This window comes from Syngnathoides biaculeatus, chromosome 6 (assembly GCF_019802595.1).
Source record: "Syngnathoides biaculeatus isolate LvHL_M chromosome 6, ASM1980259v1, whole genome shotgun sequence".
Lineage (NCBI taxonomy): Eukaryota > Metazoa > Chordata > Actinopteri > Syngnathiformes > Syngnathidae > Syngnathoides > Syngnathoides biaculeatus.
The window spans coordinates 5,476,645-5,496,069 of NC_084645.1; the positions used below are offsets into that span (position 1 = coordinate 5,476,645).

A 19,425-nucleotide genomic window follows, 5' to 3' on the forward strand; every position below is an offset into this window, starting at 1 on the left:
AAGTGGGAGAACTTGCAATGTAGCAGGGTGTTCGTATACTTATTTTTTTCACTGTACTTAATGAGTCCTTTCTGATACCAAGTACTCATACTTGATAATGCTGTCATTGTGATGAGCATGTCATTAAATGCAAACAAATATTACTCATGAACACACTTTTTTTGAACACATCATATGTTTCACTCAAATGCCATATAACACTTGTTAAGAGTCACAACCACTCATTGCAAAATGACAGCAGTAACAGAATATAACTTTATTGTAACTCTCTCAGGAACAATGAATAGTGAATAGTGCTATTGTGTTAAACTTTTATATAATAGTCAAATTTATTGATGTGCTCTTGGATGATTAAAAAATTATTCCTCGTAATACTGTGTTGGCGGCACGGTGGGACAGCTGTTGGCCTGACAGTTTTAAGGACCCGGGTTCAATCCCAGACGCGCCTGTTTGGAGTTCTCATGTTCTCCCCATGCCTACGTGGGTTTTCTCCGGGCACTGCCGTTTCATCCAGCCACATCACAGCCAAAAAACATGCATCATTGCGACAATTATGTGTGGTTGTGAGTGCGGGTGTTGTTTGTCTCTATATACCCTGCGATTGGTTAGCAACCAGTTCAGGGTGTACCCTGACTCCTGCCCGTTGACAGCTGGGACAGACTCCAGTACTCCCGCAACCCTTGTGAGGATCAGCAGGTAAGAAAATGGATGGATGGATGGATGGATGAATACTCTGTTAAAAATTTGCAATGTGACAGTCAAAATCCTACATCTGGTTGGAATGACCACTTTAACCTGAGTACAATGCACAAGTGTTTAAAAAATGAGATGATGGGTTGTAGAAATTTTGTTTTGTGTGCATGCGTGCATGTGAGTGTGTGTGTGTGTGTGTGTGTGTGTGTGTGTGTGTGTGTGTGTGTGTGTGTGTGTGTGTGTGTGTGTGTCTAAATAAGTTTTACTTTTTTGTAGCTGACCTATAGAAAGTCTGGCCACATTACACCTTCAAATTAGAAATTAGAATATTATTTTTATGTCCAGATTAAAAAACATTTTTGAATTTCTCATGATTTTAGACCATGTCCACTCTTTAATATGTATTGCTCTGTACGTTGTTTTAATTGGGCTTTTTTCTAAGCTGTTTTTAATCATTTTTAATCATGTAAAGCACATTGAGTTACCTTGTGTATGAAATGCTCTAAATACAGTAAAATTGCATTGCTATTCCTCAACATTCAAAAACTGCTCAATTGTTTGATTTCTTCTGCTTCTTGGGGGAACCTCTTTTCTGATTGGCTGATAACTTTCAGCTAAACTATCCATCATTAAGCTAGTGCGGGTTGAAATTCCAAAGGGATCTCCAAGTCAACATCTCAAAAGTATTTCAATGGCATCACTTGCTGTAAAAATTACACTTAAACGCAAATAGAACATTATTCATGAGAAGAGGAGAATGGTCATTAGAGTAGTTAAGTGTATTTTCCCCTTGAGTCTTCTTTCTCTCTCAGCTTGTCCCGTTAGGGGTTGCCACTGCATGTCATCATTTTCCATCTTAGCCTTTCTCCTGCATCTTCCTCTCTAACCCCAACTGCCCTTATGTCTTCCCTGACAACATCCATCAACCTTCTCTTTGTTCTTCTTCTGGCGATTTTGCCAGGCAGCTCCATCCTCAGCACCCTTTTACCAATATACTCATTCTCTCGCCTTTGGACATGAACAAACCATCGAAATCTGCTCTCCCGAACCTTGTCTCCAAAATATCCAACTTTGGCTGTCCTTTTTTTATTTTTTGCTCATTTCTAATCCTATCCATCCTGCTCACTCCTAGAGAGAACCTCATCATCTTCATTTCTGCCACCTCCAGTTCTGCTTCCTGTTGTCTCTTCAGTGCCACCGTCTCTAATCTGTACATCATGGCTGGCCTCACCACTGTTTTATAAACTTTGCACTTCACCGAGACTAAAAGTATATAGTATAGTAACAGCTTTTGGCATCTGTCTTTTTATGAAAACCATTAGCTAATTTGAGGTACTAATTGCTTTTTTTCACACATCTATTTTTCATCTTTCTTTGTCTTCATAAAGAGGATGAACCTGTAGGTTTTGGAACCAACTCCCTCCAAAGGCATAAAAAAGGCCTGGGATTAACAGGACTTCGGAATGCTGGCTCATTGTCTTCACATTCAAAGAGCAAAATTGGTCTCATGATTGGCCGACCACAGAACTTCCGTCAAATTTCATCAATTATTGACGTGGATATTCTACCAGAGACACACCGCCGTGTACGGCTCCATAAGCATGGTACCCATAAACCCTTGGGCTTCTACATCCGAGATGGGGCCAGCATGCGAGTAACACCTTATGGTGTAGAAAAGGTACGATTCATCCATTTTTATTAATACACTTCCGTAATTAGATGGTGCAACACATTCCAATATGGCCAACATTCAAACACATTGTTGGGACCTTCTGAATGTAACACCGTAGTTTTAAAAAATTTAAAAAAAAAAAAAGAAGAAAAAAAACAGTGGCTGCTTGCCACTGTTCCATGCGCATTGAAAGTATAGCATACAACTATTCAGTTTGTGCAATTTTGCAATGTGATTTAATCAGTCAGTGGTGTCTGGCTGCAATATTTAATGACACAATTCACATATGTACTTACGCAGCTTGTCAATGTTGCTTACTAGTTATGAGTTAATTGTGTATTTTATATACAGGGAGCAAAATAATGTTTACCTTAAAACTGTGTCATGATCCTGCTTGTCCCAGCCCTGGCGGTGCAGGTCCCATGCACACATGCGCTTCATCGGGGGTAATTAACCCCAGTATATTTAAGACCCAGCGGACGGTCTGGCTTTGCCAGATCGTTGCCATCCATGCCACGTTCCCGCACTTCTTCGTTCCTGATCCTGAAACCCTGTGTACCGACCTCTGCCTGTCCTCCGACCAACCCCGTAAGCTTGACGCTCTTGATACTGCTGCTGTCTCTGACTAACTCTCCGGCTTACGACCTTGGAACGAATAAAGATCTTCCTTTAACTGGCTCCCTGTCTACCGAGTCATGCATTTGGGTCCACCCTAGCGTTCTGGTCATGACAGAACGATCTGTCCACAACATGGACCCAGCCGACTCAGAAGCCATCCGCCGCTCTCTACAGATCCAGGGCAGATGCCTGGCCGAGCAGGTGACCAACCAGAGACTTCTCGAGATCTGTGCCCGATTAGAGCCATGGCTAGCATCTCAGGCTAGTGACGCTAACGCCACGTCGACTGCGCCCGCCACAGTTCCTACCTCAGTCCAGGTCGCTCCGACTACACCGCCAGTCGCGGAGTTTCAGCAGTTTGGGGCCACACCTCTCTCTCGGCCTGAATGCTTTTCCGGTGACCCAGGGAACTCCAAATCCTTCCTCACCCAGTGCAACCTCCACTTCGAGCTACAGGCTTCCGCCTACCCGACAGACCACGCACAAATTGCCTTCGTCATATCTCACCTGACAGGAAGAGCAGAGGCATGGGCCACAACAGAGTGGAGTCGTAACTCCGAAACGTGCCACTCCTGGACATCATCCGTATGTGACATGATGCTAGTTTTCCAGTATGCCTCGCCGGAATGCGAAGCAGCAGCGACGTTGATTACGCTACGACAGGGGCAGTGTCATGTGGCAGATTATGCTATCGAGTTTCGCATCAGAGGAGCTGAGTCGATGGAATGAGGATGCGCTTCTCGACGCGTTTTTCCATGGGCTTTCACCGCAGAGCCGCAGTCACCACATTGCAGTGGATTTGCCTTTCTCCCTGGATTCGCTCGTCACCCTATTTCTCAAGATGGCCCAGAGGCTAGCGATCAAGGGACAAGTGGGCACAGTAATAGAAGGAGAGCAGGGCACGTCCGCCCCACCAGTTCCACTTCTGCCGACGCCCATAACCGCGATGGAGCCGATGCAGGTTGAGGGGCTCGATGGTCCGGCAGAGGAACGACTGCGACGCCAGCGAGAGGGCCGATGCTTCTACTGTGGATGCCTGGGCCACTTAATAGCGCACTGTCCGGTCAGGCCCAAGCGCTCCGCTCTCAAGATCACGACTCCGGTGAGTGAGAATTACACCGTGGCGGGATCAAGTCGACCTCTGCTTCAAGTCACCTTGAGCACGGGGGGTCATACTTATTCTGCAACAGGCTTTATTGACTCGGAATCGGATGCCAACCTGATAAATCCATGGGTAGTCGAGGCCTTGAGAGCAGTGACCTTTCAGACGCAACGGTTCACGTTTCCCCACAGCTCCAGTCCTCATGGCAGATCCAGAGATGCAGTTTGTGGTGGAAGTGGATGCATCGGACTCGGGAATGGGAGCAGTACTGTCCAGTCTGTATGGCCAGTAAGACCTCTTGCTGCGACCTATGGGTGAGCTACGGCCACTACCTATTCCCTCTTTCCCCTAGTCAGACATTTCTTTAGACTTCGTTACAGGTCTACCCTGCTCCCATGGGAACACAGTGGTACTCTCAGTCATCAATCGGTTTTCTAAGATGGTCCACTTCGTACCAGCTCCTAAGATTCCGTCCGCCAAGCAGACTGTGCAGCTACTGCTAGACAAAGTCGTCCGCTATCATGGCCTGCCAGTGGATGTCGTGTCAGACAGAGGACCGCAATTCGTGTCTCAATTCTGGAAGAAGTTCTGCACCCTCATCGGGGCAAAAGTAAGCTTCACTTCAGGGCATCACCCGGAGTCCAATGGCCAAACGGAAAGAATAAATCAGGATCTGGAGACCGGTCTACGCTGTCTGGCATCACATGATCACAGCACTTGGAGCCAGCACCTCGGATGTGTGGAATATGCCCACAACTCTCTGCCTTCCACTTCCACAGGTATGGCTCCGTTCCACATTGTTCATGGTTACCCTCCCTCTCTGTTTCCATCTGTGTCCGCCGACTCCGCGGTGCCATCCGCATTGGCAGTGGTGAGATGCTGCAAGTGGACCTGGGAATTCGCCAGAAAGACGCTACTATGCATAGGCAGCTCCTACAAATCCGCGGCAGACCTCAAGCGAAGAAGGGCACAAACGCATATGGCTGTCCACAAAGGATCTTCCGCTGCGGACGCAGTCACGCAAGCTAGCTCCCAGGTTCATGGGTCCCTTTCCTATCACCAAGATTGTTAACCCTGTTGCTGTGTCACGTCCCATCGGAACGAGAGTAGGACGCAAATGCAGGACTCGGAAGATGCAAGGTAGTGCAAGGAGAAACGTTTATTATATGCAGAGGTAGGGGATCGAGCAGGCAGTCAGGTGCAGCAGCGGTAGTTGGGACGTCGGGCGAAGAGAGCAGGTGAGCGGGCAGGCAGGAGTCGGTACACAGGAGAATAATCAAAGCAGGCAGAAGTAACGAAGGAGTCGGGCTTACAAGGTTGGTCGGAGAACGGACGAAGGTCGGTACACACAGGTTCGATCAGGGATACCGGAGCACACGAACGGGACATGAAGATCAACGAACTGGCGCCGGCGAGTTCTCATCGCGGTCAAATAAATCCAGAGCATAATCAGGCTGCATGAGGCGCAGGTGTGCACCTTCCAATCAGCGCACCTGCGCGGACACCCGCACAGCTCGTGCTGGAGCAGCAGGATCATGACAGTACCCCCCCCCCCCTCAAAGGCACGGCTCCCAGACGTGCCTAAACGAAAAAACAGACAATAATTAACACAGGCAGGGGTGGGCGGAAGGGGTGTCCGGAGGAGGGCACGTCCCCCGAACCCCAGTCTGGTGGCCATCCAGGCCACCAAACACAAGGCGTCCGGGTGGACAGGTCAGGAGGACGACCCAGACGCCAAGCACCAGGGTCCCCAAGGGGCGATTCGGGCGGACGACTTCTGTGAGGAACCAAACAGCGAAGCAGGAACCAGAACGAGGCAGGCCACGGCTCCAGATGAGAACCTCCCACGCCGTGGTTGCAAGACGACCAGGGATTGGTCGCCACCAAGGCTTGGTCAGTAGGCAGCTGTGGATTGGTCACCAACGAGGCCAGGTCATGAAGTGGCTGGGAGCCATCTGGAGCGAATAGGATGATGGAGAGAAGGACCAGAGCCATGACCGCCATCCTGAAGTCTCTCCAGCTCCAGGGTGGCTCCACAGAACTCCCCAGCTCCTCCTGGACAGCAACGTGAGAAGGCGGCGACACCTTCGCCTCCTCCTGGACAGCAACGTGAGAAGGCGGCGACACCTTCGCCTCCTCCTGGACAGCAACGTGAGAAAGCTGCGACACCTTCGCCTCCTCCTGGACAGCAACGTGAGAAGGCGGCGACACCATCGCCTCCTCCTGGACAGCAACGTGAGAAGGCGGCGACACCATCGCCTCCTCCTAGACAGCAACGTGAGAAGGCGGCGACACCATCGCCACCTCCTGGACAGCAACGTGAAAAGGCGGCGACACCATCGCCACCTCCTGGACAGCAACGTGAGAAGGCGGCGACACCATCGCCACCTCCTGGACAGCAACGTGAGAAGGCGGCGCCAGTACCACCTCCTCCTGGACAGGAACGTGAGAAGGCGCAGGCAGCATCACCAACTCCACCTCCTCCTGGACGGGAGCGTGAGGCAGCTGGGGAACTGTCGCCACCTCCTGGACAGGAACGTGAGAAGGCGGAGGCAGCATCACCAACTCCACCTCCTCCTGGGCGGGAACGTGAGGCGGCTGGGGAACCGTCGCCACCTCCTGGACAGGAACGTGAGAAGGCAGCGTCAGTGTCACCGTCGCCACCTCCTGGACGGGAACGTATGGGCATGCCCGTCGCCGACAGAGCAGGAACGGGGAGCGACCGCGGGCCGGTCGCCGACAGAGCAGGAGTGTGGAGCGTCCGTGGGCCGGTCGCCACTGGCACTCCAGAGCACGGACGAGAAGCGGCTGTGGAGACGTCGCCACCTCCTGGACAGCAACATGAGGCGGCATCGGGTCGGTCCCCACTGCTACATGAGCTTGCAGTGCATACGTTGAAACAGCAATGTGGGCGTGGCGCGGTGGCGAATCCGTTTCCAGGGCAACGTGAACGAGAGTTGGCAGAGTCAGTCGAAACTGACACGTGGGCGTGTCTCGGGAGCGGGTCAGTTCCAACTGCCGCGTGAACTCTGCCCGGAACAGCCAAAACCTCGACGTGGGAATGGCGAGGAGGCGGGTCAGTTTCCACAGCTATGTGCGCTTGGCGAGGTGGCGAGTCCGTACCCACTGCGACGTGCACTTGACGAGGTGGCGAGTCCGTTCCCACTGCGGCGTGCGCTTGGCGAGGGGCGGGTCGGTTTCTACGGCAACGTGAATAAGAGTAGGCAGAGAGTCAGTCGAAACTGACACGTGGGCGTGTCTCGGGAGCGGGTCAGTTACAACTGCCACGTGAACCTGCACCAGCAGCGAGTCCGTCGCCGTTGCGACGTCAGCATAGCTCGGCTGGTTCGCCAATACTTGCCAGACCTGGGCCATGAGGGCCGGCAATTCCGCGCTCTGCTGCTCTATCTCCGCCCGCATTTCACGGCGGAACGCCTCGTGATTTGGTGACTCCTCCTCCCTCTGGGCTGGAAGCTTCGCCACCAGCTGCGTGTCTGCCGGTTTCGCCGAGGAGTGGGAGGACGATGTCTTAGTTGCCGCGCAGCGGGAGGCACCGGGGAGCGCCCGGCCGGGGCGTCTCCTCTGGCCGCCACGCGGAGGTCCCGGGTAGATGGCCAAGCGGGTTCCCTCAAACGGATTGGTGTGTTTGTATCCACCGGGCGAAGACGTTCGGGTGCTGGGAACGCGGGGAGGTGGATCAAACTGACTGGGATGAAAAGCCGGGCAAAGAGATTCAAAATCAAAGTCATCGGAGTCGTACTCAGGCAGCCGGTCATACAAATCACGGTCCTCCTCATATTCCGAAAAGTCAGAGTCCAGAAGAATATGAGGAGCCGGACGGGTCGTGTTCGGGACATATTCATACCTCGCTGGCGGAGCGTAAGACACGGAAGCGGAGGACGTCAGGGAGCCTACCCGGATTGGACAGACTTGGTCCTCCGGCAGACGGTCTACCTTGCGTCGGTCCCGGCGACGCCGGGTCTTTCCTGCTGGGTCCTGTTGTGGCCAGTTCGTTCTGTCACGTCCCATCGGAACGAGAGTAGGACCCAAATGCAGGACTCGGAAGATGCAAGGTAGTTCAAGGAGAAACGTTTATGATATGCAGAGGTAGGGGATCGAGCAGGCAGTCCGGTGCAGCAGCGGCAGTTGGGACGTCGGGCGAAGAGAGCAGGTGAGCGGGCAGACAGGAGTCCGTACACAGGAGAACAATCAAAGTAGGCAGAAGTAACGAAGGAGTCGGGCTTACAAGGTTGGTCGGAGAACGGACGAAGGTCGGGACACACAGGTTCGATCAGGGATTCCAGAGCACACGAACGGGACATGAAGATCAACGAACTGGCACCGGCCAGTTGTCATCGCAGTCATATAAATCCAGAGCATAACCAGGCTGCATGAGGCGCAGGTGTGCACCTTCCAATCAGCGCACCTGCGCGGACACCCACACAGCTCGTGCTGGAGCGGCAGGATCATGACACGCTGTTTCCTTAAAGCTTCCCAGATCGATGAGGGTTCATCCCACGTTCCATGTAAGCCGGCTTCAACCAACTCATCCATCGCCATTAGTCCTCCTAGTCAACCCCCCCCTCCCCCTGGAGGTACGCTGATTTCTATCATCCCATCGTCGAGGGAGGGCGGTTCAATACCTGGTGGATTGGGAAGAGTATGGCTCAGAAGAACATTCCTGGATCCTGTCCCCTTTTATTGTGTACCCTAGCCTTATCAGAGACTTCCACGCATCCCATCCTGAGGCTCCCGGGCCGCCTGGAGACGGCAGTTGAGGGTGGGGTACCGGATGGTCTGGCTTTTCCAGATTGTTGCGATCCATGCCTCATTCCAGCACTTCCTCGTTCCTGATCCTGAACCACTGTGTACCGACCTCTGCCTGTCCTCCGACCAACCCCCTAAACCTGACGCTCTTGATACTGCTGTTCTCTCTGACTGACTATCTGGCTTACGACCTTGGAACAAATAAAGATCTTCCTTTAACTGCCTCCCTGTCTACCGAGTCATGCATTTGGGTCCACCCTAGCGTTCTGGTTATGACAAACTGTTTGGGAACATCATTCAGCTGTCAGCATGCACTGCAGTTTCACTCCAAGAAAAACATACGGCAATATGATGACTAAAAAAGATTAATTAAATAAATATGAAAGTGGGCTTTCAAATCTATAGTTTATAGATTGGTTGGTTTAGTTAGCAATGTATTTCGTATGGGTGTGTGCGTGCATGCGTGTGTGTGTGTAGTTGACAAAAAGAAGTTTGTTGGCATTTTCATTGTAAGTGTGCAAAAATACTTAAATTGTTCTTAAAAGTGTTCTTATAGGAATGTATAATGTATAGGAACGCTATGATCTGATTTTTTTTATAAGCCATGTAACTTCAATTAGAGGGAACATTGGTCCTAAAACTGACCATTTAGCCCAGCGGTTGGGAACCTTTGAGGTTGAGAGAGCCAAATATTTTAAAATGTCATGTCAAAACAGCCATGCAGTTTTTAATAAAATAAGTACGGGTGTATTTGCACGTTTATGTAAGACCAACAGTTTTAGAGTGCATTAACCCTCTGAATTCTTTTAGACAACATTGTTATAATGTTGCTAAACAATGATGACAAAAGTACTTTTTATCATTAATGCGACTTCTGGTGCTGCAGGATTTTGCTGATGGCTTTGGAGTCTGTTTCATACATCGTCAGATTAAGCTTCACAGACGATGAGATTTCCATCCGTTAATTGTGAACGTAATACAAATTGATTTTCCATCATGATGTACGATGCTGAAGAGTTCTTGCCGACAAAGGCATGTCTTTTATTCGTTTGATTATCTTGTCTTTATGCGAAGTGGTCAAAATGTTTATTGGCAGCATCAAATACGAATGCTCTCTCCACAAAGGCTGTCCATTTTTGTTGAAAATTTCGGGACTCCTCGTCTATTTTTCTTTGAGCAAACTTTGTCAAAAGAGTTTCCACAATGAGTTGTTCCGACTCGGGATCGCAAAAAAACGCTTACTTTCATAACCGGTTTTAACCGAACAGCTGTAGCAAAAAAACGATTACCCGGTTTTAAAACCGGTACCATTGTGGTGTTTACATAATTCACACGCGGGACCTCAAGTTGGGGTGCGGGGTTCCGCACGGACTGTTTTTGTTGTTGATCTTCCGGAGTGACGAGTTCACAGAGTTCCCCCGTTATGCGAGTAGTGTTTTGATGTCTGCCAATAAAACAAGTTTTGTTCCTGTGTCCGACACTCCGCCTCCGACTCCTTTTCTCCGACGCTATACCATCGATCGTTAATTTACTCCGCGGTCATGGGGTAGTTTGTATAGAATATTGACAAACAAGCTTGTTGAATGTGGCTTTCAACAACGCACTCGTGTAAGTTAAATTTTTGTTATTTTTTTTGTAAAAATGTTTTAATGTTAACATTCTTCTTTCGGACTTTCAGAAAGGGCATGAAAGTATATCGAACGTTTCCTCAATGCCATGTTTGATGTTTCTTTGATTTAACTGAATGTTCTTTTGAGTCCAACTTTAGTCGAACAGCGAAACTTGAAAAAAGTGGAAATGATGTTGAAAAAATAGCGCAATGTGGAGTACCGGAACCGGAAGAAATGATTGGAAATTTTAACCAATTTCGAAAGTCCGATTACGGTTTCGGTTTTAAATACCGAAAACCGGTTATAACCGGTTATTTGTAACCGGTTGAGATCCCTAGTTCCGACCCGATCAGCGTTCTATCCTTCTATGCCTGAGCAAATCAACTGCCAGACCAAACTACGGCAACCCCACTTGGACAAACTGTCTCTGCGTCATTTGCATTGCCTGCACGACAGAATGTCACTATTGGCTCTACGGGCCATATTTAACCATCAAAAGACACAGGTATGGCTCGCGACTCATAGGTTCCCGACCCCTGATTAATCTTGTCATGGTGCCCAAAGTTGCCCCTTAGTGTGAAAATCACTGACTTAACTTGATCAGAATGCATTGTTTGGCCTTTTTCCAGAAGCCCAACTTTGACGAACTCCTCCAATGTTGAAATGTAGCTGTGAGCTTGTACGTTGAACGTTATTCAGTGATGGAGATGGTGATGTTAATATTTGCCTTTTACAATGAATATTTACCTTCTGTATTTCCCTGCTATAGGTTCCAGGAGTATACATATCCCGCCTTGTTCGTGGTGGTCTTGCAGAGAGCACTGGACTTTTGGGAGTTAATGATGAAATTCTTGAGGTCAATGGCATCGATGTCACAGGAAAATCTTTAGACCAGGTAATTGGAATAATTAACCAAAAATTATTGAGATTGCTGCCAGTCTTTTTTTCCCATATTTGTTGGATTTATGCATTAGCCCACAGTTCAGTAACCAAGCTATCAGCCTAGCTTCCTGCACTTGGACTGCTAACTTAAGGATTTTGAATAGATACTCTCACTCAGTGGTTTATTATTCTTTTCTGTCACTTCATTTGACACCCCCCCCCCCCCACACACAGACACAAAGGCATCTAAGTGGAAGAACTTGCACTATAGCAGGGTGTTCAAATACTCATTTTCTTCACATTTATATTGTGCATCCTAGAGAGCAGGTGGAAAGATAGTAAGGCTGAATGTTTAGGGGCAGGGTTTAAGTTATTTTACCATGGAGTAGATGGGAAGAGAAATGTAGTTGTGGTTATTTGAAAGAAAGAGCTGGATGAGAATGTCTTGGAGGTGAGAAGAGTATCAGATTGAGTGATGAGGCTAAAACTTGAAATTGAGGGTTTCCCTTTCCGGCCATGCCCCACATGTAGGATGTGACCTAGATTTGAAAGAAGAAGTGGGACACAGAGGGCTGAGGAGAGGCGAAAGTAATACATTGAAATTTGACGTAGAGCAAAGGTAGGGGTAGTGAAGGCTCAGGGAGGGTTATGATGACATGTGCGCCAGGTTGGATATGAAAGAAGGAGAAAAGGATCTCTACAGGTTGGCCAGACAGAGGGATAGAAATGGGAAGGATGTGCAGCAGGTAAGGGTGATTAAGGATAGAGATGGAAATGTGACTGGTGCCAGTAGTGTGCTAAATAGATGGAAAGAATACTTTGAGAAGTTTGATGAATGAAGAAAATGAGAGAGAAGAGTAGAAGAGGCAAGTGTGATGGACCAAGAAGTGCCAATGATTGGTGAGGGAAGTGAGAAAGGGACTAAAATTAAAAATGGAAAGGCAGTTGGTCGTGATGACTTACCTGTGGAGTGATAGAAGCAATTTGCAAAGGTTGCTGTGGAGTTTTTGATCAACTTATTAAACAGAATACAGAGGAATAAGTTGATGAGCCACACAATAAAGTTATGGGAAGGACCAGTGGAGGCTAGACTCAGGACAGAATGAAGTATTTGCGAGCAACAGTGTCATTTCATGCCTAGAAAGAGTACCACAGATGCATCATTTGCCTTGAGGATGCTAGGGGAAAAGTACAGAGATGGTCAGAGGGAGCCACATTGTGTCTTTGTGGATCTAGGTGGTCGGTAGTAAGATTAAGAAGACAAAGGTAGAGCAGAGAACCATGTGGTGGAAGTTAAGAAAGTAAGAATGTTGTGGAGCTACATTGTGTCTTTGTGGTGCAAGAGAAACCCGATGACCAAATACCAAGACATGAATTTGGTACTGCATGCATTAGTTTGGTGTGGCGGAGAAATATGTTAGCCATAAATGAGGCCAGCAGAACAGCGGTGAGGTGTGCCGTAGGTGTGACAGAAGAATTTAAGGTGAAGGTGGGACTGCATCAGTGATCAGCTCTGAGCCCCTTCCCGTTTGCCGTGGTAATGGATAGGCTGACAGATGAGGTTAGGCTGAAATCCCCTTGGACCATGACGTTCGCAGGTGACAATGTGATTGATATGCAATGAAAGCAGGGAGCAGGTGGAGGACCAGTTAGAAAGATGGAGTTATGCACTGGAAAGGAGAAGAATGAACATTAGCTGAAGTAAAACAGAATATATGTGTGAGAATGAGACAGTAGGAGGGGGAAAAGTGAGGTATAACGAAGGTGGATGACTTCAAATACTTGGGGTCAACAATCCAGAGCAGTGGTGAGTATGGTCATGAAGTGCAGTAACGGGTCCAAGCAGGTTGGGACAGCTGGCGGAAGGTGTCTGGTGTGTTATGTGACAGAGCTCAGCGAGGATGAAGAGCAAAGTTCATGAAACAGTAGTTAGGCCAGCCATGAAGTACGTATTAGAGAAGGTAGCACTGAAGAGACAACAGGAAGCAGAGCTGGAGGTGACAGAAATGAAGATGTTGAGGTTGAGCAAATTTGATAGGATTAGAAATCAGTTTAATAGAGGGACTGTCAGGTTTACGCAGCCTTTTGCTTAGTCAGGGTTATCTTAACAGCTTCTTCACGGACATGGTCAGTGATGTGTCTGGTGATATAGCATCCAGTGATAGTCAGGCTTACGCAACCCATTTAAAGTAAAATTTCTTTGGGAAGGAAGAGGAACTTCTTGCTCACGAGAAGAACGTGGGATGTGTCTCTTTCACAATCCTCAACCCGTTCTGCCCACATCTCCACGAACCCTCATTTTTATTCTTTAGCGCAGTCCGCATCACAACAAAACAAATGTGACAAACAAAACAACCATGACAAAAATAGCCAATGTGAGTCTTTGCGATGTCTTCACCATCCTCTCGATATCATCAATTTTTATTTGTCTGCTGCATCACTCTCTGATGTTTCCACTGTACCTCACTATCTGGTGTTTCCATGGCACCCAATGTAACTTGATTGCATCACATTGTTTAAGCACATCATTGCAAAATTTTCCACGGCACCCAGTGGGCCTCTTGATTGCATCATATTAAGCAAAGAAGCATTCAAAACAACCAAGAGAGCAAAGAGGATATAACTTTATATCCAAATTAATCCAACAGGGACAGCAAAAGTTGGATGTTTTTGAGATAAGGTTCGAGAGAGCAGAGTTCCATGGTTTGGACATGTCCAGAGGTAAGAGAGTGAGTATTTTGGTCAAAGGGTGCTGAGGATGGAGCTGCCAGGCAAAAGAGCAAGAGGAAGACCAAAGAGAAGGTTGATGGATATTGTGAGTGAAGACATGAGGGCAGTTGGTGTTTAAGAGGAAGATGCAGGCGAAAAATTACACGCTGTGGCAACCCTTAACGGGTCAAGCCAAAAGGAAATGAAGAAGAAGAAGATTCGCTCAGCTAACGGTTCGATGTCCAGTGTGCAGAGGTATTTCTTCGAGGTAATACAGTCTGTCCGGAATTTTGCCATTTCTCATTCAGGAATTCTGAAGCCAACGCTTTACAGTTACACTGTGCTGCCTTAATGAGAAGTTATTTTTCAAAAATAATAAATGCAGTATATTACAGAGTAAATATCCTCAGAATTCGTTTTATGTTGAGGGTGAACTAGCCTCAACATTATGTTGACTTGCAAAATGGAATGAGGTTATTTTACATTTAAATTATTCTGCCATTATAAAGATAACATTATTCAGTTTTCTCTGGTACTGTCAATGAGGTTTTCATTCACGTGTTTTTTGCAGGTGGTGTAGAATTTAGAACTTAATATTTTGGAGTTTTTCAGTAAGCAACTTGGGTGATCAAAATTTTAGACAGCTTTGCCAATTTGTGGCTGTCTGAGAAACGACCACATCACGTCAGTGATATCACATCGTGAGCACCTCAAAATGAGTGTGCTACCCGTTGACTGATTTGAGTCACTGCAAACTTATTTGTGTGTATGATAATAAAACTGGGATAAAGTCTCATGCAAGTCTAAGTGACTTTAAGCAACACATAATTAACTAACACTATACATTATGATGTATTTGCCAATGATTTTCCAGTTCTAACACCACCTACAATCTTTTTTGAATCTTATATCAGGTGACAGACATGATGGTGGCCAACAGCCACAATCTTATAGTGACAGTGAAACCAGCTAATCAGAGGAACAATGTCATGCATCGAGGGAGTAAAAACACAGGAAATTCTGGTTCTTTTGGATCAAACGGATCTACAGGCTCGGCACTATCGCACGATTCAACGGGTCCTGCCTCTCAAAGCACCCCCATCACTGCAAGGTTTGTAAAGTAATTGATTTGCAGAGTCATAATCTGTGTTTATTTGTGTCCACACGTCTTTGTTAAATGGTGTTTTAGAAGAGAAACATAACATGTTCTGTTGAGGATTATTATTGGCCAGTTAGGGTCGCCTTCTTCACATAGACAGTGTATTTCCTGTGGCCCCATAGCTCAGTTGTTAGAACATTGGTAATATGTTAATATTTGATACTGTAGCCTATGTTTGCAATTACAGAGGTCAAACATTTCCTGTAGTTGTTCACCAGGTTTGCACACACAGCAGGAGGGATTTTGGCCCACTCTTCCACTCAGCTATTCTCTAGATCAGACAGGTTTCTGGGCTGTCGCTGAGGACCAGAGTTTCAGCTCCCTCCAAAGATTTTCTATTGGGTTTAGGTCTGGAGACTGGCTAGGCCACGCCAGAACCTTAATATGCTTCTTATGGAACTGCTCCTTCATTTTCCGGGCTGTATGCTTCGGATCATTGTCATGTTCACGACCCATCTTCAATGCTCTGACTGAGGGAAAGCGGTTGTTCCCGAAAAGCTCACAATACATGGTCGCGGTCATCCTCTCTTTAATACAGTGTAGTCGTCCTGTCCCATGTTCAGAAAAACACTCCCAAAGCATGACGCTTCACAGTAGGGATGGTGTTCTTTGGATGGAACTCATCATTCGTCTTCCTCCAAACACGGTTAGTGGAATTCTGACCAAAAAGTTCCATTTTGGTCTCATCTGACCACAAAACCTTCTCCCATGACTCCTCAGTATCATCCAAATGGTCATTGGCAAACTTAAGACAGGCCTTGACATGTGGTGGTTTCAGCAGGGGAACCCTCCGTGCCATGAGTGATTTCAAACCATCATGTTTTAGTGTATTACCAACAGTCACCTTGGAAACGATTGTCCCAGCTCTTTTCAGGTTTTGACCAAGTGCTGTCGTGTGTTCCTGGGCTGATTCCTCACCTTCCTAAGGATCATTGAGACCCCACGAGGTGATATCTTGCATGGGGCTCCACTCCGATTGAGATTGACCATCACTTTTAGCTTCTTCCATTTTCTAATGATTGCTCCAACAGAGGAGCTTTTTCACCAAGCTGCTTGGCAATTTCTCCGTAGCCCTTTCCAGCAGTGTGGAGTTGTACAATTTTGTGTCTGGTGACTTTGGACAGCTCTTTGGTCTTGGCCATGTTACAAGTTTGAGTTTTACTGATTGTATAGTGTGGACAGGTGTCTTTATGCAGCTAATGACCTCACACAGGTGCATCTGATTCAGGATAATACATGGACATTTAAAGGCGAACGAACAGGTCTCTGAGGGTCAGAATTCTAGCTGATAGACACGTGTTCAAATACTTATTTGCAGGTGTATCACAGAAATAAACCGTTAAAAAATCATATATTGTGATTTCTGGATTTTTCTTTTTAGATTATCTCTCTCACAGTGAATATGCAACTATGATGAAAATTTCAGATCCCTCCATGATTTCTAATCGGAAGAACTTGCAATATAGCAGGGTGTTCAAATACTTATTTTCTTCACTGTAAAGTGTTAGCCACACATTTCTGAGGACGGGTAAAAATCCCAGCCATGCTTGTGTGGAGTTTGCATGTTCTCCTCGTGCCTATGTGGGTTTCCTCCGGGCACTCCAGTTTCCTCCTATATCTAAAAAAGCATGCATTAATTGGAGACTCTAAATTGCTCTTCGGTGTGATTGTGAGTGCAAACGGTTATTTGTTTCTTTATACCCTGAGATTGGCTGGCAACCAGTTCAGGGTGTACCCTGCCTCCTCCTCGATGATAGCGGGGATAGGCTCTCGGAGTCGCGTAACCCTTGTGAGGATTACCGGCTCAGAGAATGGATGGATGGATGGATGGATGGATGGATGGATGGATGGATGGATGGATGGATGGAAATGAAAGCAATAATAAATTTTACTCATATTTAGTTTTTATACTGCTATGATTCTGCCTACACTTGCATATATACACTGGGCTTAGCTTGTCTTGTCTTGACTCATACGCAATCAAGTATCCAGTGACAGGAGAAGTCTATGCCTTGTATTGTGGGCAAGAGTTTTGTACCATACTACATATATATTTTGTACTCAACTCTGTGCGTACACTTGTTTATGAATCATAATTTTGTTAATGATGTGTCTGTCATATGTTTCAGTAACAGCATTGTCGAGGGTGACAGTGATGAAGAAAATGATGATGATGATGATGATGATGATGATGATGATGATGGCGACCTCATCCTGGAAAGTGACTGTTTGATGTTCTACCAAAATCATAACAATATGAACTTCACCAGTGAAAGATTGGGCAACACCCCTGTGGTTAGAAACCTCCAACAGAGTGTCTCCATGCCTGAATACATGGCAGCAAACCTGAGAGCCCATCAAAATGGGCACCAGAGTCAGACTGCTTGAAGCATTCAACAAAGTATGAGAGAGGGTGGCAAGATAATGACATTGTAAATGCAGCAGTGTGTCGTACCAAATGTTATGATTTGGTGATATCTATTCCAAATTTTAAACTTACTGGACTCATCAGCAATATTGATTTCTTATTTTACCATGCTGGCCAGGCCATATCATGAACTTGTATGATGTTAGACTCTTTGCAGCCACTATTCACACATGGCTGTGAAGAATTGTCATGCTACCACAAAGTTAATGCGTAGCATTATATATATGGAGACTGTCATGAAACACTTTGCGGCTCCAACTACTATTCTTTGTTTCTGAAGCACGTGCCAAATAAAGATGATTCTGATTCAGATTCTAATATATAGAGTGGACCTCTGTCATTCACAGTGGGGTTTGGGAGAGAGCCTGACCACAAATAGTAAATTCCCACAGATTGATGCTTCCCTGAAAACAATTATGATGGCTATGACTATATCAGTGTTTCTCAAAGTTTGGGAAAAGTACCACTGGTAGTATGCAGGCTCCCTTTAGTAAGAAACCCAAATAATGAAGTATATGATCATATTGTGCCATAAAGTCTATCTTGATTTTTTTTTTAGAAATCGAATATGCTACATTTGTTGCATGCAGTTCAGCTGTATGTACTACATCTTTAAATACTATACATTTTCATTTACTTCAGACATGTTCTAAGAGTATATTTGCAAACAATAATGTTCAGAAGTTCAAAAAGTAAATATCTTGTCTTGTAACAGATATACAAATCATTGAATTTTTTTATTTACACATTACACAACATCCCAACTTCATTGGAACTGGGGTTTGTAATATTGCTCTTTTTACACTTATGATTTTGGATTGGCCAGTGTGTGAACACAGAATGTCGACTTACAAGTGTTGATCAGACAACGAGTTTGTTTTGCTTTGTTTTTGCCGTGGTTATGGCCAACAGTAATCGTTTACTGTCTCAATTAAAGATATGTTACAATACAATTAACACCATACATACTAGAGACAGGATTTTGCAACCCCCCAAAAACAGACAGATATGCGGGGCTTCACTGAATTACAATTTCTTTATTATGAAAGAATGAAAAGCGAGCTCTAAGAAAAAATGTGATGTCAGTATACTCTGACTCACAGACAATACACAAGCCTAGATGTTGCCCCAGTCCTTGTATTTCCATACGTTGGTTGATTCAGTCAAAACCTCAATTCTTTAAAATAAAATAAAAACTGATTGGACAAATTTCATCCACAGAAAAGAAGTACCTGTTCACCCACCAGCTGAATTTATTGAATTTAAATTCTCTCTTATTCTTGTATGGTCATGTTTCCTGTTGCCAAAATTATCTTGACTCTTTCTTGAGGTAGCCATATTGTTTGTATTTATAGAAATAGGATTCATAAGTCTCTTTTTTTTCACTTGTTGGTGCTGGCAGGGAAAATAAACGTATGGTAGCTGTGTAACTGTGAAGACATTGTTTTATGAATACTGTGTATACATATAATAAAGTAAATTATATATAAATTATATATTCTTGTGCTGGAGTAAAAGGAATTATTTAAACACAGCATTTAGTTATGAGATTTAGGAGAAGCATTAAATGTTTGGGCGGCATGGTGGTGCAGTTATAAAGTGTTGGCCTTACAGTTCTAAAGTCCAGGGTTCAATCTCGGGCCTGCCTTTGTGGAGTTTGCATGTTCTTTCCATGTCTACGTGAGTTTTCTCAAGGCAAGCCTCCTCCCACATTCCAAAAACATGTATGAATTGGAGACTCTAAATTGCTCCTAGGTGTGATTGTGAGTGCAACGGTTGTTCGTC

The 19,425-nt window shown here is 46.1% G+C and overlaps 1 protein-coding gene across 2 annotated transcripts in view; it reads left to right on the forward strand.

Moving 5' to 3' along the window:
• Positions 1-19,056, forward strand: part of pard6a (par-6 family cell polarity regulator alpha) — a 35,992-nt gene extending 16,936 nt beyond the window's left edge. For both annotated transcript variants that reach the window (XM_061823179.1, XM_061823178.1), the window contains 4 exons: positions 2,082-2,371; positions 11,232-11,357; positions 14,968-15,164; positions 17,342-19,056. In XM_061823179.1, coding sequence (XP_061679163.1) covers positions 2,082-2,371; positions 11,232-11,357; positions 14,968-15,164; positions 17,342-17,600 — 872 coding nt within the window. In that variant the 3' untranslated portion in view covers positions 17,601-19,056. The remainder of the gene's footprint in view (positions 1-2,081; positions 2,372-11,231; positions 11,358-14,967; positions 15,165-17,341) is intronic.
• The last annotated feature ends 369 nt before the right edge of the window (positions 19,057-19,425 follow it).